General features: G+C 37.0%; 1 protein-coding gene and 1 non-coding gene across 2 annotated transcripts in view; both read left to right on the forward strand.

Moving 5' to 3' along the window:
• Positions 1–8,016, forward strand: part of KIF5B (kinesin family member 5B) — a 48,934-nt gene extending 40,918 nt beyond the window's left edge. Inside the window, exons 24-26 of the mRNA XM_053894657.1 lie at positions 667–883; positions 1,615–1,765; positions 5,194–8,016. Coding sequence (XP_053750632.1) covers positions 667–883; positions 1,615–1,745 — 348 coding nt within the window. The 3' untranslated portion in view covers positions 1,746–1,765; positions 5,194–8,016. The remainder of the gene's footprint in view (positions 1–666; positions 884–1,614; positions 1,766–5,193) is intronic.
• Positions 8,017–17,691: 9,675 nt separating this feature from the next.
• Positions 17,692–17,797, forward strand: LOC128775154 (U6 spliceosomal RNA). The gene has a single exon (XR_008419805.1). It is a non-coding gene; the product is annotated as a U6 spliceosomal RNA (small nuclear RNA).
• Positions 17,798–21,859: the final 4,062 nt, after the last annotated feature.

Raw genomic sequence — 21,859 nt, forward strand, 5'->3', positions numbered from 1 at the left:
CCAAAATCAAGAGCCACTTAAGTAAACTGAGCCACCTAGGCACCCCCATGGTAATTTAAAAATCTTCAATAGATAGGTCTTTGTAGTTACAAATACATTTTTTTTGTCTTTTGTCTTTTTACATTTAATGCCCCAGAGTGTGAAATAAAATAATGAGGCAGTTCATTTTTTTTTTTTAAATAATGCTTTCACATTACCTAAACTATGTGGGTTTTTATTGTTTTGCTTTCTGTGCCTTGATATGTGACTTAATTATTTTTAAAGTTTCTTAGTGCACTCAATTGTACATTTCGTTATTGTAGACCTGATGTTTGCACCAGAGTAAAGTTAAGGGAATTTTAGCCTTTTTTTGCTTTCAAAACTTGATTTTAACACTTAACATGGTATTTACCAGATGTTACAATTTCCCGTCATTGGCTAGTGGGGAGAAAGAACCCTTTCCCTCAACCCCTCCCAAAATTAAATGAAGTTATATTTTGTGAGACACACATATGGATCTGTATGGATGTATGTATTCTTTGCTTATTGCTGCCTAAGTTGTTAGATAAATGGAAAACATTAATATAAAATGTAGTTTTCTTTTCCAACGAGAAGTTATGAAACATTCATATTTCTTCAATTCATCTTGTTAAAGCTAAAATCCTTATTTTCTTTATGTACTTTTAGTTGGTACGTGATAATGCAGATCTTCGCTGTGAACTTCCTAAGTTGGAAAAGCGACTTAGAGCTACAGCTGAGAGGGTAAAAGCTTTGGAGTCAGCACTGAAAGAAGCCAAAGAAAATGCATCTCGTGATCGCAAACGCTATCAGCAAGAAGTAGATCGTATAAAGGAAGCAGTCAGGTCAAAGAATATGGCTAGAAGAGGACATTCTGCACAAATTGGTTAGTAGAACACATTAAAACCTTTTAACCTTGCTTACTTTGAGTGTTTTTATTTACTTGAAAACGTAATCTGATTGACAGATTCTGTGTTGTCATGGTTGTACTTGTCTTTATTTCTAACTTACCTAAGAGTGGCATTGTTGAGAATGAAGAGCAAACTGAGGAATAGCCACATTCACAGGAAAAAAAGATAAATAAGAACTAGACTAGCATGCAAAAACGGTCAGGAGGAGGTGAAGCTATAAAAAGCATTTTTTTTTTTTTATGTTTATTTATTTTTGAGAGAGAGAGAGGCACAGAGTGTAAGCAGGGGAGGAGCAGAGAGAGGGGGAGACACAGAATCCCAAGCAGGCTTCATGCTCTAAGCTGTCCGCACAGAGCCTGACCCGGAGCTCGAACTTAGAAACCACAAGATCATGACCTGAGACCTCAGCTTAACCAGCTGAGCGCCCCTGTATAGAGAGCATTTTTAAAGCAGAGAGACTTGCAGGAATATGCAATCTTTTAGCAACAATGTTACATGTTTTAGAATAATTATTGATACAGGAATTAGGTTCTTAAGAGACTAGGGATTGTATAGTCCTGGAGAAAAGGCTATAACTGAAAAAAAGAGAAGAATTCTCTGAGGAACAAAAAGGCAAAGAAAAACCACATTTGGGAATTGTTGTGAATAAAGAGAAGAGTCATGTGTTAAGATTTATGCTAAAGTCAGCTTTTGTTTTTCACACTAGCTAAACCTATTCGTCCTGGGCAACATCCAGCAGCTTCTCCAACTCATCCAAGTGCAATTCGTGGAGGAGGTGCATTTGTTCAGAACAGCCAGCCAGTAGCAGTTCGAGGTGGAGGAGGCAAACAAGTGTAACCTCTACACATTACCCACAGGTTTGTAGTTTATATCTGGCTTTGAGTCACAGCTCTACATGGAAATATTCAGCCATTGGTTGTTAAATACTGCTTTTTTGGATATCCATATTGGGTTGGTTTTTTTTTTTTAATGTATGTGATTATAAAAGTAACTTGGCATAATTCCTTCTAGTCTTTTATCATAGTTTAGATCTCATACTTTATATTCAAGTTTGTGTTCCTAACGTCTTTAACCTTACATACTGGAATATTTTTAAAAGCTCTTGTATTTTGTCTAATGGATATACCATGGCTTATAACTATTCCCTTTATGGGACATTTAATTAAATTAAGCATGCTAATTCTTTTTCTATATTTACTATAAAAAGATGTCTCACATTTCGAATTTCATATACGGAAATTTCAGTTTGGAAAATTTCAAGTGTGAAATATCTTTTTGTGTTCTCTTACCTTTTAGATTATTTTCAGAAGATTCCCAGAAGTGGAATTATAAGAAAGCATGAATATTTTTAAAGTTCTTGATACATACTAGTACATTGCTGTCTAGAAGGACTAGGCCAAATTGCGTCATAGCCAGGGATACTGTCTATTTTGTTCCATCTTTGCCAGTATTGAATATTAATAGTTTTTAAACTTCTGTTTTAATATAAGCATCTCATTGATTTATTAAGAAGTTGGATTTTTTTCATATATTTACAGGCTCATTTATATTTCCCTTTTTTTTTGAGTTATTCCTGTATCCTTTTCCATTTACCTATTGCAAGTGATTTTTATTTGTTTCTAGTTGTACAGGTAATGTCTGTTCCTTATAGGAGAGTAAAGAATTCTCACAAAGTAGAAGATACATTTCATCCAGAGATACCACACAATTTATTGTGTGTATCTTTCTGGTGTTTTCTTTACATATTATAATTTTCTTTTAATATTTATTTTTGAGAGAGAGAAAAAGCATGAACAGGGGATGGTCAGAGACAGGGAGACAGAGGATTTGAAGTGGGCTCTGTGCTGAAACCAGACAGCCCAATGGGGGGCTTGAACTCACTAATCATGAGATCATGCCTGAGCTGAAGTCAAACTGACTGAGCCACCAGGTGCCCACATATTTTAGTTTTTAGATTAAAAATTTCTAACTGTTGATAAATACTCTAATAACATACTGCTCCTATTCTAGTACATGTTTCTTTGTAGCCTTCTTTAACTTGGCAATGTGTTCTGAACATTTTCTTCTACAACATGATTGACTAGTTAATAAGCTGCCTAGTATGTCATCATCTAGCAGAAACACAGATTTTTGTTGTTTAGAAAGTCCCAGATGTATAAACGCTTTGGGTACTAAAAATACTAAAATTATTACGTTACCTATTAACACTTTCTGACAAATACTAAAGTCCACTTATTTGCATCTTGCTTATTTTTACTTTGACACATTGGATAAGAATGGCTCTCAGTTTGAGTAGAGAATTAAGCAATAGTCTGAAGGATTCAAATATCCCAATAACTCATAAAAATTTTTTGTCCACAAAGTATAGGATTTAAAAGAGAGTAACATAGTGAAGAGTACAGACATCGGAGTTCCATCTAAGTTTGAATCCTGAGTTTTCTTTTAGGAACTTGAACAAGTTACTTTATTTGTATATAATTTCTTTCTTGTTTTGACTCCTTTTAAATTTCTTAAGTATGAAAATAAATTATGTGTTTATGATCTAAAACTAATGTATCTGTAAACATAACATTTTTTCTATAATCACAATAGTATCACACCTAACAATATTTTTAAACATTGTCTAATACCAGTCCATATTCATATTTCTCTAATTGTTATTTTTTTCCTAAGTCCTTTTATAGCTGGTTTATCTAAACCAGGGTATAATCCATGACTGCTGTTTACATTCAGTTAGACCTCCTTAGTCTCTTTTAATCTAGAAAAATTCTCCCCTTTTTAATGACATTGATTTACTGAAGAGACTAGGCTAGTTCTCTTGAGCATATGCCACCTCTGGGTGTGTTTGTTTCTATGTATAGTAAGTAGCTTTGTTCCTCTATTCGTTGTAATGAAAGCATTTATTAGATTGGGCATAAGTAACCATTCTTAATGAGACTACCACATAAAGTAATAATGTGTTTAATATTAATATTGTATTGCATTAATTTAATATTAATATCGTATTGCATCAGTAAAACAGTGGTTTTCCTGCCAATTAGAGGTGGCCTGTTTTTCTCCATTTGGAGTAATTAACTTGTTGAAGCCCCTTTGCCACAAGAATGAAAGTCATGCTTGAGAATTCTACAAGTTAAAGTGTTACCTAGTACACAACAGTTGTACAGTAGATTCAAGTTGCCTTTTCTGGAAGTGTAGGTAGGCAAAGGGATTTTCAAAGCATATATATACATACAGATAAAAGTTTATTCTTTTTGGGTATTGTCAGAATTCATGTGTAAACTTTGCACTATCATTCATAGACAAGATAGACCGTGGCCTTACTTAAATATAACTAAGTTTTAGCTTGAAAGTAGAATGGTGATCCCAGTGTAATGACAGCAGTTTAGCACATGAGGGAGATAGCTAACCTGTCCAGATGAGGTTTCAAGACTTGAAGTTACTTGAAAAGTGTAGTCATTTGCAGGTTTGTTTCATTGCTGAGCCAGAGGATAGTGGTTGTTAATTTTTAAAGCCTTGCAGTCTTAAACCATGATTGAGGAGTATAGAAGCCTCATAAGTGATAAAGTGTTGAAAAATCAAATAATATGTAGAGAAATTTTTAATTATTAAGAAACATTTTGAGACACTGGATTTATTTCTGGGAAAGACAACAGTGTATTAATAGTGATTCTTTTAGAACCCAGTTTTACGTGGCTGGTCTTGTAGTTTGCATAATACTTTCGACAAGTTGAGTTTTCCTAAGCACATAGGTAAAGAGGTAGTTTAATACAAGATGCCTCCAGGTAACAGCAGTTGGAATTGTTTATTTTAAGGTCACTTTTCCCACTCCATGTATCTCTTGTATATCCCTATTCCTGTCCCCAACCCCCACTTTTTGTTTTTCTTTTCCAGCTACCATGTATAAAACTTTGCTAGTTCATGATCCTTGGCTTAAAAATGTCATGGATATCGTCTACTCCCATTTTATTAACCATTTGTTTCTTTTTACAAAAAAATGTAATTCCTTCATTTGCTCATTCATAACTCTCTTGTGGAGAATAAAGGGCTGACTTTTTAAGCACTATACTGCTTATAAACTACCCTGTTTAAAACTTAAGTAAAAGGAAAAGGAATAAAATCATTTAATATTGCCAGTCTTTTTAATTTGGGGGAAAGTGGTCTAAGCCGTTGGCTAAAATGTTTTTAAACTATTGTGTATTTTATGAACTTACTTCCATCTTTTTCATGATTGTTTGGAAACAAGTTTTGTATAAATAAAAATATTTTGTTTTTCATCTATTTTCAGGCATTGAAAGTAATTGAATATGAAGAGGACATAATATCAAGCAGAGTCTTTCAGTGACTACCCCCTGGGAATTGTAGAATTATAACTTTTTTTTAATGTATAAATTATACCTGGCTTGTACAGCTGTTTCCTACCCACTCTTCTTGTAAACTCTGCTGCTTCCCAACACAACTAGAGTGCAATTTTGGCGTCTTAGGAGGGAAAAAAATGACAGTTTACAACTGTGGTCCTATTTATTACACAGTTTGTCTTTTGTGTCTTAAATTTAGTCTTCACTGTGCCAAGCTAACTGTACCATATAGGATTGTGCTTTTTGTACTTCTTTTGTGTGTGTGTTTATTTTTTAATCTCAGTTTAAGTTACCTAGCTGCTACTGCTTTTTATTTTGCTTTTCTTATTACGATGTCTTCCTTATTTAGGGAAAATGGAACATTTAGATTAAATGTCTTAAATTTTACCACTTAAAACACTACATGCCCACAAAATATATCCAGTCAGTACTGTACTTTAAAATCCCTTGAAATGATTTCAGAGTTAAAATTATTTGTATCGTCTCTGAAGTTTGCTTCTGAAAACTACTGTTTGAGCACTGAAACCTTAAAACTGCATAAGTAGGCATTTGAGACTGAGCAATGCTACTTAATTCTCTCATGAAATGTCTGTTGCTAAATTATCTTGAATAGAAATATTTTATATCAAAAGCAGTCTCACTTTAAGAAAGAGAGTTTGGAGACTCTTCCCAGTTCTGTAATCAATATGGCCTGATGGAATGAAAATACCCTGCTTCATTCTGGTGAGCCTGGCTAATTAATATAAGAATTGGATAGATTAATTTATCATCTTAATATAGTGAAATGAATTAAGATACTACACGATCAAACAGCATTTTATATTGTTAGTGCTGTATCAATTATTCTAAATTTATAGCCTGTGAAAATTGAAAAAAAGTATGGAGGAACAGGACAAGTATATGGTGGACTTACAAACACGTTGATTAATTTTGGTCTGAAATCCTTGAGGTGTTTTTAATCTGTTAACACCAAGTCATACACTATAATTTATTTCTTGTTTAGTCTAGAAATAATAAATTGCAAGTCACTAATCCTCAAATTATTGTGTTGGCTATAGCCCCTAATTTTGTAATTAGTACTAAGTGTACCTGTTTTTGCCACTCTTCTCAGCTGATTAGGCGACGTCAAGTTTATTTTCAGAAGCTATAAAAGTAATAAGGAAAGAGGTTTCAATATTTGCTTCATCTGTGCGTGGGGTGACTACAGCTATATTAGCAGAAATTTGCAGAGGATGAGGATTTAAGGTTATTCAGTCAGTAAAGAAAGTTGGAGAGTTCTGTGTTAGGATCTGGCTGGCAGAATTAACTTTTTGAAAAAGTTTTATACACAGATATTTGTATTAAATTTGGAGCCATAGTCAGAAGACTCAGATCATAATTGGCTTATTTTTCTATTTAACTATTGTAATTTCCACTTTTATAATAGCTTTGATTTAAAAGATAAATTTATTTATTTATTTTTTTAACAGTCAAAAATCCTTGCTGTTATAGTATGCGACCTTTAAAATGATTGTGTTGCTTTTGATCAAAGAAACACTCCAGAAATTGAGATGAAACCTTGGTGTGCAGCAAGATTGAAGTAATACAGTTAACTTTAAAAAAAAAAAAAAAAAAAAGTGCTATAGCCTATTTATGATGATAGTTTTCTAAATGGAGAAATATTTGGCTGCATTCACATAGACATTTATATTTTGTTTTCAAAAGAAAGCTTGCTTCTTTGGCAGTACTCTTAAATGAAGCAGATTTTTTTTTTCTCTTTTATCTGAACATGGTAGTTTCACTCTTGTTAGATGTATCACGGGTATTGGTGCTGTGTAACAAACAATTGTAACTAGCATGTGGTTCAGAATACACAATGTTAGGGTTTTTTAATATTGAAATGGTTCTTTTCTATTTATAATTTCAAACTTTCACAAAGTGTACAAAGAATTTCATAAATTAGTTTTCAGTGAACTCTATTTGCTACGGTAGGTCATTAAACAGCATTTACTCTTACAAATGAAAATTTCTGATCATCTGGAACATTGACGCTTATTTCAATTTGCGGTGTCTTTTTTTTTTTTTTTTTTTTTTTGACAATATCAAAGTTCCTCTGAATGGTATTGATAAATGGTTCAGAAGAGAAACTCAGTGAAATAAAAGAATAATATTTATTCATGGTGAGCAATTAAATTATTTGCCTAACTTAAACTACTATTTGTAACTTTCAATTTGATATGAGGTGACAGAAAAGAGTCTTGAGTATACCTGTGGAGTATGTGGGTTTATTTTCAGTGTTTGAAGATACACTCAAAGATCATTGGTTTGGGAAGACGCCATATAATTTTAAGTTAACCTGCATGCTGTAAATGTGTTTTATGTTTAAATAAAGAGGAAAATTTTTTTGAAATGTAATAACTTTCTTAAAACTTAGTTGATGAAGTATTAGGTTGATTTTATATGACTAAGAGGCCTTTTGTCTTGACAGAATAGTGACTAATGTGTCATTATATTCATGTATATTCTGTTTCCTAATGTATTACTTACTCTTTGGACAGTGGGTATTAAATATGTAGGCTGAAAACTTCAGAGCCAGAAATGAAATCAGTCTCACCCATGTTATTTTACTTTAGCCTACCTACATGGTTCTGTTCATCTGAGCCTGATTGTTTTATTAACCTGTGTAAGAAGTGTTTGTTTTTCAATGCTTACTCGGTGGTCCTCAGTGATCATTCAAGCCTAGCTGGAGAAAACTAAAGAAAGACTGTTCTTAAGTTCTAGTGGTGATTTGGCTTTTTGTTGGGGGGGGGGGGGGGGTGTCGGGGTGTATAATATTAAATTCTTTAATAGAAATGTTTAATTACATATAAAAGCATACAGTAAATAATGAACGTCCAAGTACCTCAACAATTTTCAACTCAGGGCTAATTTTGTTTAATCCATAACCCCCACTCATGTGCCCCCTCCCCCATATATACATTAAAGCAATCCTGGATATATGCATTTCTTCATAAAATTTCAGTATATTATGCATATTAAAATACATGCTCGTTAAGCGGTGCCTGGTTGGTTCAGTCTGTTAAGCATCTGACTTGATACTGGCTCAGGTCGTGATCTCGCAGTCATGAGAACGAGCCCTGCATGGGGCTCTGGACTGAACGTGGAGCCTGCTTGGGATTCTCTCTCTTTGCCTCTCCCATTTTCCACACTCTCTCAAGTATATACTCCTTAAAACATACAATACCAGATACCATTATCACCAAAAAAACGAATAATTCCCTAAACAAATTCAATTTTATAAACAATTTGTTTGACTCAAGATCCAATTAAAATCCATATATTGCAGTAGCATCCACTTCATTTCTCTTTCTCATTTTTCCCCCTGTAATTAGTTTATAAGGAAAGCAGGTTCTTTGTTCGGTAGTTTACCAGATTTTGCTGTTCACATTCCTTTGATACTAACTCCTTGGTCCTTTATATTTCCTATAAATTTATCCTGGATCCACAGACTTCATCAGGTTTAGCTTTTCTGTTGAGAGAGGTGCAGCATTGCTTCATAGATGCTGTTATTCTTCCATCAGGTGGCACATAATGTCTGTTCTCTTCCTGGATTATTATTTGCCATTAATGATCAGTGCCTTTATCCACCAATTATTAGGGGTTACAGAATAGCAGTAATATGTGATGATGCTTTCATTTGTTAGTTGCAGTAGAGAACTGCAGAGGAAAAACAGGATAAATGATTCCTTGCAAGTTTCAAAGTCAGTCATGTCACTACTATCTTCCAGTGGTGACCAGTAGTGCATTTTTTCCCTTGTTTTTGTTACTTGGTTTTCTTTTAAGTGTGCTCTGTGAGCCTCCAAATCATCTTTCCCTTCTGTGGAGGAATTGAAATGGAAACCGATTCTTACGTATTCTCTCCCACACTGGACACTGGTACAGTGTGTCTTAGGGACTCCACTGTGCTAGCCACTTCTGTCGCATTTATTTCGATAAGCTTAAAGGTGTTGATATATGTTCTGTGAAGTGACCAGATGTCCAGAACTCTCAAATTTGACAGAGGTCAGGAGAGTTAACATGGCCCTGGAGCAAAATTGTACATGAATGTTGTCTGCTACATATGAATGTGAACTGCTTATAATCTGAAAGGAGCACGTTATATACTGTTTTGGCCAGTGGGTGTGGGAAGGGAGGGCACAGCAGTTTCAAAGGCTTCTGTTTGGCCTCTGGGATAGCCTGTGTCCTACAGGCCAAAGATGCATGTGGGGCGCCCTGCCATTTATTATGTCAATTCTGGTTACACATGGAGAGATAAGGAAATGACCTATAAGCTGAGTCCACAGTATATACAATTTTTTTAAAAACAATTCTATACATTACCCAGTGCTCATCATGATAAGTGTACTCGTTAATCCCATCACCTCTTTCATCTGTCCCCCACCCACCTCCCCTCTGGTAACCATCTGTTTCTTCTCTGTAGTTAAGAGTTTGTTTTCTTGGTTTGTCTCTCTTGCTCTTTTTTATTTTTCCTTGGTTTGTTTTGTTTCTTAAGGTCCACATATGAGTGAAATCATATGATATTGTCTTTCTCTGATTTTGCTTAGCATTATGCTCTGTAGCTCCATCCATGTTGCAAATGGCAAGATTTCATTCTTTTTTATGGCTGAATAATATACTTTTATATATATGTGCCACATCTTTATCCATTCACCTATCATTGGACACTTGGGCTGCTTTCATAATGTGAGCATTGTAAATAATGCTGCGGTAAACATAGGGATGCATGTATCCCTTTGAATTAATGTTTTTGTGTTTTGGAAGTAAATACCCAGTTAGTGCAATTGCTGATCATAGGACAGTTCTATTTTTAACTTTTTGAGGAACCTCCATACTGTCTTCCAGAGTGGCTGTAATAGTTTGCATTCCCATGAACCATGCAAGAGGGTTCCTTTGTCTCCACATTCCCACCAATACCTGTTGTGTTTTTTATTTTAGCCATCCTGACAGGTGTGAGATGATATCTCATGGTGGCTTTGATTTGCATTTTCCTTGATGATGAATGATGTTGAGCAAATTTTCATGTGTTGTCTGTTGGCCATAGGAGTCTTTGGAGAAATGTCTGTTCATTTCTTCCACCCATTTTTTTATTTGGATTTTTTGTTTTTTGAGTATTGCATTGTATCAGTTCTTTATAGATACTGGTTATCAGATACGTCGTTTACAAATATCTTCTTCCATTCAGTAGATCGTCTTATAGTTTTGTTGACTATTTTCTTTGCTGTGCAGAAGCTTTTTATTTTGGTGTAGTTGCCAATAGTTTATTTTTGTTTTTGTTTCCCTTGCCTCAGGAGACATATCTAGAAAGATGTTGCTACAGCCGATGTCAGAAAAATCACTGAGGATTTCTCTCTAGGATTTTTATGGTTTCCTGTCTCACATTTACATTCTTAATCCATTTTGAGTTTATTTTTGTGTCCAGTTTCATTCTTTTGCATGTAACTGCAATTTTCCCAACTCCCATTTGTTGAAGAGACTGTCTTTTTCCTATTGCATACCTCTTTGTTGAAGATTAATTGACCATATAATTGTGGGTTTATTTCTGGGTTTTCTATTTTGTTCCATTGATCTGTGCATCTGTTTTTGTGCCAGTACCATACTCTTTTGATTACTGCAGCTTTGTAATATAATTTGAAGTCTGGAAATGTGTTACTAACAGTTTTGTTTTTTCAAGATTGCTTTGGCTATTCAAGGTCTTTTGTGGTTCCATACAAATTTCAGGATTATTCTACCTCTGTGAAGAGTCCTGTTGGCATTTTGATAGTGATTGCATTACATTTGTAGATTGCTTTGGGTAGCATAGATATAACAGTACTTGTTCTTCCAGTCCATGAATGTAGGCAGTATAAGAGCACTTAACACATACATTTATAATTTGATCAACACTGGTGTTTATTACTGTGCCTGTACGTGTTCTCCTCCCCCTCTCCCCACCATGATGATGCTTCAGACCCCTGAGTGTCAGTGCCAACCCAGACTCTGTCCAACAGCCTCCCCTCAAAACATTGGATATATCTATCCCTCTCTCCAGTGTACAGTTCTAAGTAAATGGCCAGAATTCCGTTTGGGGTCAGATAGGGAATTGTTTTAGTCTGTGCATGCTGTGTTGTTGCCAGGTCCTTCCTCCTGGGTACCAAACCTGTTCGTTTTGTGTTCTGGGTTGAAAAACTGGCTTGGGTTAACTGGGAAAGGTATTGTGGCTTTATTAGGGCAACTGCCCTTAGCTTCCTTGTTGTCTTCCATCATTAATATTCTGATGGTAAAAACTGAATAGTATCCTTATTTGCTGCCCATATATGTTGCCCTTAGACATACTGTGTTCTATTAGCCATATCCATAATTGTGAATCCAGGCCTCTAAGCTGCCAGGTCAGCCCTGCTACACAGTATGATAATTATATCCTTCTGTCTTCTGGTAGTTAGGTATCACCATCTGGTCTTTATATTGGAGAGGGTAGGGAGAATTTTGTCATCTCCACCGCTATCAGTAATTCTAGTGGGGTTTTGTTTTGTTTTGTTTTTTGTTTTTTGGGATTTTTTTTTTTTAGCTTTTTTAATGTTTATTTTTGAGAGAAAGAGCATGCACGCAAGCAGGGGAAGAGTAAGAGAGAGGGAGACAGAGGTTCCAAGGCAGGCTCCATGCTGACAGCAGAGCCCCTGTGGGGCTCATACTCCCCAAACCACAAGATCATGACCTAAGCCAAAGTAGGAGGGCTCAACCAACTGAGCCACCCAGCCACCCCAGTGAATCTTGTTCTATAACAGCCTCATTTACCATCAGGCATCGGGCCCTACCATACAGAAGAAAGTCACCGCTGAACTTTTTACCTTAACCAAGTGATCACCAATGATACATGTGGATATCCTGTACCCTTGATATGTAATGAGAGCACTTTCCTGTTATTCTCCGCCAAAACTCCTAACCCCAATCTGATCATGAGAAAAACATCAAACCAAATAGAAGATCATTCTACAGAATGCCTGACTGGTACTTTTCCAAAGTGTCAAGGTCATGAAAAACAAGGAAAGACAAACTCACAAATCACAGGAGACTATGGATTCTTGACAACCAAATGCAGTATGGTATCCTAGATTGGATCCTGGAACAAAAAGTCATCAGTGGAAAACCTGGTGAATAAGTAACGTATCACTTAGTTTCTTAATTTTGAAGCATTGGTGATGAAAGATGTTAACATCGGGAGAAACTGAGTAAAGGGTATAAGGGAATTCCCTATATTACTTTACAACTTTGTAAATCTAAGATTATTCCAAGAGAAAAGGTTTAATAATTTATAAAGCAGTAAGAAACAGAGATACAGCAGTAACATTCTGGAAACTAAAGCAGACTCCAGAAACCTGACATTGAAGTCAACAGTGAAAAGATTACTAAGAAGCAACCCAATATCTCACCTCCTGTAGAACTCCCAAATGTTCATGAATATGACATCAGGTACCAGTAGAAGGAGCTTGAATATAGGATGCGTTGAAAGTATTTAGGACTTTCAGTTTGATCCCCAGATGGGCTCTTCAATACTATACAGCTTGGCAACAGCATCCCAGCATAAGCCTGTGTGTTTATTTAGAGGGGTAAAACAAGGTCTCTATACTAGGAAACACCACAAAGAGTTGAGGGGAGGGTAACATACTGAAAACAAAGAGTAAGGAGCATGACAATTATCAATTTATTGCCTCTTATCCCCAAACTCACCCTTCATTGCTAATAGAAGTTGAATTGTGCTCCTCCCCCTGCCCGCCCAAATTCCTATAATAAAGTCCTAACCCCTAGTACCTTAGAATGTGACCTTACTTGAAGATGGGGGTCTTTTCAGAGGTAATCAAGTTAAAGGTCACCAGAGTAGCTCTAACCCAATATGGCTGGGGTCCTTGTAAAAGACAAATTTGATACACAGGGAAGATGATGTGAGGAGACATGGGGAACAGCGATCTACAAGCCAAGGAGAGGTCTGGCACAGATTCCTCCCTAAGCCCTTAGAAGAAGTCAACCCTGCCAACACCCTGATTTTGAACTTCCAGCCTCCACAGCTGTGAGACCATAAGTTTCTGTGAAGTTAACTAGGCTGTGGTACTTGATTACGGCAGCCCTAGCAAACTACTACAATTGGCTACACTACAATATTGAGTTGGACCCTCAAGCATTTTTCCTTTTCTCATTTCTTAGCTGGCATGCTTTCATTTGCTTTTCTTGTTAACACTATCCAGTTTTTAGTGGTGTGTTTGTGGTTTTGGATGGAGACATCCAGTGGCTCTCAACCCCAGGGTACAAAGTCTCTAAGCGAGCTTGCAGCCCTGCAGCATGTGACCACCTCTCTGGATGGCAAATAGACTTCCAAAGTCCTGACTCCCTCTGAGCCTACCCTTCAGCCTCGTGGAGAGGCATTTCCTGCTCACCTGTACTCTGGAGGGATGTGCTAGCCTCAACCCTGTTGTATCCCAGTGAGGTGTTTCCTTTTTCCCAGTTCCAGTCATGGTTCCCCACTTGCCAACCTTGGCCTGACTGCAACCCAGAGGGATGGTTCTTGCTTGCCTGGTGACTGTGGTCCAGTTCTAGCCTGAGAACCCTAGCAAACTTCACCATTCAGTGGGCTGCAATCACCTTCACCAATTAAATCTGAATCCCAGACATGGGGAAAGGGGGCCCCCTTCTAAGTTTGTTCCATTCTTGGGTACTTTCCCTTAGCCCTAGACTGTTCTTTAAAGTTCTCTGTACCCAAACCCATGGGGGAGGGGAAGGAAAAAAAAGAGGTTAGAGTGGAAGAGAGCCAAAGCATAAGAGACTCTTAAAAACTGAGAACAAACTGAGGGTTGATGGGGGGGGGGGGGGGGTGGGAGGGAGGAGAGGGCGGGTGATGGGTATTGAGGAGGGCACCTTTTGGGATGAGCACTTGGTCTTGTATGGAAACCAATTTGACAATAAACTTCATATATTGGAAAAAAATAAAAATAAAAGTTATCTGTACCCATTTATACTTAATCCCCTTGGACCATGACTGATACAGAGAGTGATATGAAAGTTTATAATGTGAGTATTTAGAACCTCAGCCCTTTATTCCCTCACTTGGCTACCTGAATGCTGGCAGCCAGGCTTAGACTCTCCATCCAGGAGATTAGAAGATTGCTCTGTGAGAGTGGCCAAAATGAACAAATCAGGAGACTATAGATGCTGGAGAGGATGTGGAGAAACGGGAACCCTCTTGCACTGTTGGTGGGAATGCAAACTGGTACGGCCACTCTGGAAAACAGTGTGGAGGTTCCCCCCCCAAATTAAAAATAGACCTACCCTATGACCCAGCAATAGCACTGCTAGGAATTTACCCAAGGGATACAGGAGTACTGATGCATAGGGGCACTTGTACCCCAATGTTTATAGCAGCACACTCAACAATAGCCAAATTATGGAAAGAGCTTAAATGTCCATCAACTGATGAATGGATAAAGAAATTGTGGTTTATATACACAATGGAATACTACATGGCAATGAGAAAGAATGAAATATGGCCTTTTGTAGCAACGTGGATGGAACTGGAGAGTGTGATGCTAAGTGAAATAAGCCATACAGAGAAAGACAGATACCATATGGTTTCACTCTTATGTGGATCCTGAGAAACTTAACAGAAACCCATGGGGGAGGGGAAGAAAAAAAAAAAAAAAAAGAGGTTAGAGTGGGAGAGAGCCAAAGCATAAGAGACTGTTAAAAACTGAGAACAAACTGAGGGTTGATGGGGGGTGGGAGGGAGGGGGAGGGCGGGGGATGGGTATGGAGGAGGGCACCTTTTGGGATGAGCACTGGGTGTTGTATGGAAACCAATTTGACAATAAATTTCATATATTGAAAAAGAAAAAAAGAAGATTGCTCTGTGAAAAATTTGACAGCCAATACTGGGGGTACCCAAGGAAGCAATTTCAGAAATGCAGGCAAATCCTATTCATACGAACCAATTGCTTCCAGTCAGCTTCTTTGCGTCCCCATCTTAAATATGTACAGTCAAGGATCATCAGACATTTTAGGAAAGCCCTTATAAGGTGAAAGAATCAAAACAAACAGAATTTTAAAAAAATATATTATGACAGGGAGGGAGGCAAACTATAATAAGAGACTCAAATACTGAGAACAAACAGGGTTGATGGAGGGTGGGAGAGAGGGGAAAGTGGGTGATGGGCATTGAGGAGAGCACCTGTTGGCATGAGCACTGGGTGTTGAATGGAAACCAATTTGACAATAAATTATATTTAATTAAAATAAAAATAAATATTATGACAAAGAGTGGCTCTATGAAGGGAGAAGAGAATATTTTAAAGAAATGCCACTAATATTCTCAGGTTTTAAAATAGTAAAAAAGTTTGTCTCCACTAAAAAAGAAATTAAAAACCAAGGGACCATAAAAAAGAAATATTCAGAAAACAAAATATCTTGAAAATAGAAATGAAGGGGCACATGGGTGGCTCAGTCGGTTAAGGTCATGATCTCACGGTTTGTGGGTTCGAGCCCCATATTAGGCTCTGTGCTGACAGCTCAGAGCCTGGAGCCTGCTTGGGATTCTGTGTGTCCCTCTCTCTCTGCCCCTCCTCCACTCATGCTCTGTCTCTCAAAAATAAATAAAAATGTTTAAAAAAATAAAAGAGGGGTGCCTGGGTGGCTCAGTTGGTTAAACGTCCGACTTCGGCTCAGGTCATGATCTCACAGTCCGTGAGTTCAAGCCCCGCATCGGGCTCTGTGCTGACAGCTCAGAGCCTGGAGCCTGCTTCAGATTCTGTGTCTCCCTCTCTCTCTGCCCCTCCCCTGCTCATGCTCTGTCTCTCTCTGTCTCAAAAATAAATAAATAAATAACATTTTTAAAAAATTAAAAAAGAAAATAGAAAATAGAAGTGAAAAACTCAATAGAAGGGTTAGAAGATGAAGTTGAGGAAACTGCTACCAAAACAGTACCCAAAAATGTTGGAAAATAGGGGGAAAAAAGAAATTAGAAGACTAGAACAAAAAGATCCACATGGGAATAATTAAACATCCCACAAAGATAGAACAGAGGAAATAATCAATGAAATAATTCAAGAAAGTTTAACGAAAGGTCATCAGTTTCTAATGTACAGCACAATGGGTAAAAATAGACCCACACTAAGGTACATCATTGTTATATCTCAGTACAAAGAAGACCTTAAAAAAACAACAGATTTCATACAAAGGGCTGAGAATCTGAATGCATCAACCAACACTGGAAATTATAAGAAAATGTATTACTACCGTCAAAATTCTCAGGGAAAATGATCTCAATTCATATAAAGGAAGTAAAAGGTTTCCAGACACACAAGTTCTCAAAATTTTACTTCTTAGAACCCTTTACTGGGAAACTATTGCTAACCAAAATGAGGGATTAAACTAAGAAAGAAGGTGTGGGACATGCAAAAGAAGGGTTCAACAAAAGAAGGGAATCATCAAGGTGACACATAAAGAGCAACCAGTCCAGATTAGGGCCAGTTAGAAAGCTACCAGAGATATGTTTCCAAAATAAAACAGATTAATTGATGCGTTTAAACATTTGGAGAGGAAATTTATATAACTGAAGAGTAAGGTTAACCAAATGATTGGTACATAGAACCATGAAAGAAGGTAAATTACTGATTCAAAAAGGAACCCTAAGTGAGAAAGGAAAAGTTGCCATAATATTTAACATGGCTCAGCTGTGAGTGGCATATTTCATTGTCACAGTATATAAACACTGATTATTAAATTCATAAACATGAATTATTAAATTCATGATATGACCTTATTGAGAAGAAGAGGGGTTAAGGGTGTGGTGTGTATGTGTGTGTGGGGGTGTGGGGTGTGTTTGTGTATGTGGGGTGTGTGGGGGGTGTGGGGAGTGTGGGGTGGGTGGGAGGGGTGTATTTGTGTGTGGTGGGAGGGGTGTGCGTGTGTGTGTGTGTGTGTGTGTAGTAATGAAAAGGGTTCATTCTTCATCTTCCATAGTGATAACTGATGATGCTTAACCATGAATAATCAAGAAGTAGCAGGGATTTGGAGATGAAAAAAATGAAAAAGTCTGCTTCTGGAGAGTGGGAAAGAGGTGAGGTGGGGCAGGGGACAACTTTTTAGTTTTGTTTATTTTGATTGGGGGGGAAACCACTGTTTTTGAAACAAGTTTTCTACAGCACGTTTGACTTTTCAGGGCTCAGCTCTGTATTCTGTCATCAACAGCTCTGCTGTGAAGATGGCTTTGGATGCTAGCCCCAGGTTCTTGACTTAACAGACTTTAACTTGTTCATTTGTAGAACAAAGAATTGTCATTTGAAAACCGCAAGGTGACTCTTAGATCTCTTGTTGCTCTATAATTCTTTGATGCCAACTAACCTTTCCTGGAGATATAAATATAGCAACTGGTGCCTGCTTCAGCAGCACATATACTAAAAATTGGAATAATACAGACAAGATGAACATGACCCCTGTGTAAAGATGACATGCAAATTTGAAGCATTCCGTATTTTTAAGTAAAATGTTTGTCTGAGTTCAAATATATATATAAGATAAATATATATATCTCACATCTGAAGGGTTCATTTTAAATTAAGCCTTTATAATCACTGACGATGTGCAAAAACAAATCCACAAATTCTCTGAAATGGAAAGTTATTGAAATTACTTCTTTATGAAATAAATGTTTCTAAAGTTTGAAAATTTAGAAGGGAATTTTTTTAAATTGTGGTAAAATGCACATAAAATAAAATTTACCATTTTAATAATTGTTAAGTGTACAATTCAGTAGTGTTGGAAAAGAAGTGCTTTCTAAAGAAAAATGTACACGGATATTAGCTCAGGACTAGAATTATTTGTGTCATGATCTATACCAGAATATTTATTTAATGCTCTTCATATTAGCTTAATGAATTAATGTTAACATTACGAACTTTCAAATGTGTCCACTGAAGCTAAGATTAGAACCTATGACAACTATTTAAAATATCCAAGAAATTAATTCATTTTTTCACCCACTTAACAGTTGACAGCCATTTGAAATAAAAAATAAAGTAGCGTAACTAAATCTAAGCAATCCCAAATAAATGCTCATTGTTTCTGGAGAGATAGACAAGACATCACCAGTGTGAGCTACAGAAAACACCCACATTAACATCTTGGATATATTATTTTCTCGCTGAATAAAAAGTTAGGCACACAGCTTTTCTATACAATAACTGGAATTGTGCACAGTCCCCCTCCACACTGCTCTGAAAATGAACTTTTGTTTTATGCAGATGTAGGCGAGTTAGAATGAACAAAAGGCACACATTTGAAGGCTGAGAACATTCAACTGAAAAGGAAAAACAGATTTTTCTCTCATTAGACAGGACACCAGATGCAAATGGTTTACGGATTGTTTTGCAGTGGGCAGGTTAGAGGCAGACCAGAGGTCTTCGAACTGTCCTATCTTTGACAGTGGCTGTCCACCAGCAAGTGTTTTCTAACTGCTCCTGCCAAGGTTCCCAACGTGGCCTATCTGAAAGAATACACAGGAACAAGCCTGGTCTCCTTTCTGGTCTCCTCTGGCCCAGTATCTGTGTCCAGGACCAACTTCTTCCTATACCCAGTATTGCAATACCTTGCTCATTTTGGGGTCTGAGTAACTTGCTAGAGGATTGAGCTCAACAGAGAGCTGATGGGACTGGAAAACTGCAGCAGACCCTTGAACTTTTATGGGAGAAGAAGCATGTATAATCCTTCTCAAGAAGGCTGATGGAAAGATGCTTGGTTACCAGGAATGTGGAGGTCAGATCCCTGAGCCTGGACGCAGAGGCAACCGTGAGCCCTTCCTACCCCATCCTCCACACACGTGCTCCAAAAGTCTAAGTTCACTCTGACATCTGACAATAACTCCACTGAGAACTAGGAAGCCAGAAAAGTGTGCTGTGTCTTTCCTTGGCCACTGCTAGTGGTCACGGTCCAGAATGATCACACCCTCTACTCCGCCCAATTCAAGCTTTCTTCTCCACATTTCTTGATCCATCCCTTAAACACTGATGTTCCCATTGCTCTTCTGGCAATGCATGGATTCTGTTACGGGCTTTCATGGTTCTAATGCAACCATTATCTATATGTCGATAAATCCAAAATCTGCTTCTCTAACCCTAAGCTCTCCCTTAAATTTCTAACTCATATGTCAACAGCAGTCAGGCCATATACACTTGAAGACCTCACAGGCACTAAAAATCCCCCAAGCATTATGTGTGTAAATAAACTCCACAATCTCTTAGTTGAAATCCTTGGGGACAAACATTTTATGGAATTTTGAGTTTCACGAATTTAGAAAAGATAATAATACACAGTATATAAATACCACCACCAGTGAGGTCTAGACCAGTATCTTATAATCAGTTTTTTTCTTCAGCAAAATGTACCACTACTCCCATTAAGCGGAATTTACAAAGGCTAAAAGTAGTCTTATGTCAGCAGAGGTTACATTTTGTTATCAAATGAGTTTGCACCAAATTTGCTAAAAACTTCAGAGCTTTTCAGATGTTGGAATTGTGAATAAGTGATTCAACCTTATTTGTTCCATATATGATATTAAAGGGCTAATGTCCCTAATATACACAGAGCCCTTAGAAATCAATAAGTAAAACAAAGATGAAACCTAAAAGGAAACTGGATGAAGGACACAAGTAGACTATTTAAAGACAATATTTTTTAAATGTTTGACCATACTAAGTATAAGCTGCAAAGATATGAAACCTGAAATAGTAAATTATTTTCTGCTTATCAGATAAGCAGAGACAAAAAATAAATAACTTAGCAGGGAACCTGGGTGGCTCAGTCAGTTAAGTGTCCAACTCTTGGTTTCAGCTCAGGTGATGATCTCACAGTTCATGGAATCAAGCTCCACGTCAGGCTCTGTGCTGACAGCATGCAGCCTGCACGGGATTCTCTCTCCCCTTCTCTCTGTCCCTCCCCTGCTCGTGCTTTCTCTCTCAAAATAAATAAATAAACATTAAAAAAAATAATTTAGCAAAGGTAGAGAAACAGGCACTTACATATACTATTAGTGAGCTTATATTTGTAAAAGCCTTAGAATAGTTGCCTAGCACATAGAAAGCTTTACATAAGCGCTTATTAAATAAATATTGGTAGACATTTTTATTGGTAAAAACTTTTGGGAAGACAAGTTTTCAATAATTGATATTTATTAAAATTTTAAATGTGTATATGCTGATATCCAGTACCTCTAGTTCTAAGAATTTATTCCACCAAAAGACTCAAACAAATATATTTTACATAGAAAGATGTTCATCAAATCACTGTAATCATGAAATTTGGAAACATCATTTCCCTAGGGGAAGAAGAGAATATCTTCCTGGGGCTCACATTTAGGAGTAGAAAAGCTTTTCCTAGAAGCTTCCCAGTAGACTTTTCTCTTGTCTCATTGGACATTTCTGGAGTCCATGAACATTCCCATACCAATCCACAGCAAAGAGAATGGCATTCTTCCAGGCCAGTGGTTCTCAAACTTTTTTATCTTGGGACCAACCCAGATGCTCAAAAAAATTTATCTCCCCTGGTCGCGCTCTCTCCCAAACAAAAAATTAAAAAGAAAATAGCAACAATAAACCCGTTAAATGTTAATATAAGTTAGCATAGTTATATTTTCCAAAGCAAAAGCATTTTTTTAATGTTCATTTTTGAGAGAAAGACAGAGCATGAGAGGGGAGGGGCAGAGAGATAGGGACACACAGAATCTGAAGCAGACTCCAGGCTCTGAGCCGTGCACAGAGCCCGACACAGAGCCTAGACCCATGAACTGTGAGACTATGACCTGAGCCCAAAATCGAGAGCCAGATGCTTAACCGACTGAGCCAACCAGGCACCCCCAAAGCAAAAGCATTGTTAAAATAAAAATTGTCAGTATTTAAGGTGTACAACAGGATGATTTGACATACATATAAGTGGTGAAATGATTACTACGATCAAGGTAATTAATAAACTTGTCCTCTCATAGTTACCATTTGTGTGTGTGATGAGAGCACCTGAAATCTATTCTCTCAGCAAATTTCCAGTATTCAAGACAATATTATTAACTGCAGTCATCATGCTGTATGTTAGATCTCTAGACTTATCCTACATACCTGCAACCTTGTACCCTTTGGCCAACATCTCCCCATTTCTCTTACCTCTAGGCCCTAGAAACCACCTCTCTACTCTCTGCTTCTATGTATTTGCCTCTTTTAGAGTCAACATACAAATGAGATCATGCAGGAGTTTTTTTGTTGTTGTTGTTATTGTTTGTTTTTGTTTTGTTTTGTTTTTGTTTCTTCTGTGTCTGGATTATTTCACTTGGCATAGTGTCCTCCAAGTTCATACATGTTGTCACAGGTGGCAGGATTTCCTTCTTTTTTAAGGCTGAATAATATTCCATTGTATGTACATATCACCATTTCTTTATCAATTCATCTGTCAATAAACACTGAGGTTGTTTCCATATCTTGGCTTTTGTGAATAATGCTGCATGAACATGGGAGTGCAGGTATCTCTTTGAAATGACAATTTCATTTTGTGTGTGGG

The sequence above is a fragment of the Panthera pardus genome, unplaced genomic scaffold (assembly GCF_024362965.1).
Source record: "Panthera pardus isolate Hobbes unplaced genomic scaffold, ASM2436296v1 HiC_scaffold_6, whole genome shotgun sequence".
NCBI classification, from domain to species: domain Eukaryota; kingdom Metazoa; phylum Chordata; class Mammalia; order Carnivora; family Felidae; genus Panthera; species Panthera pardus.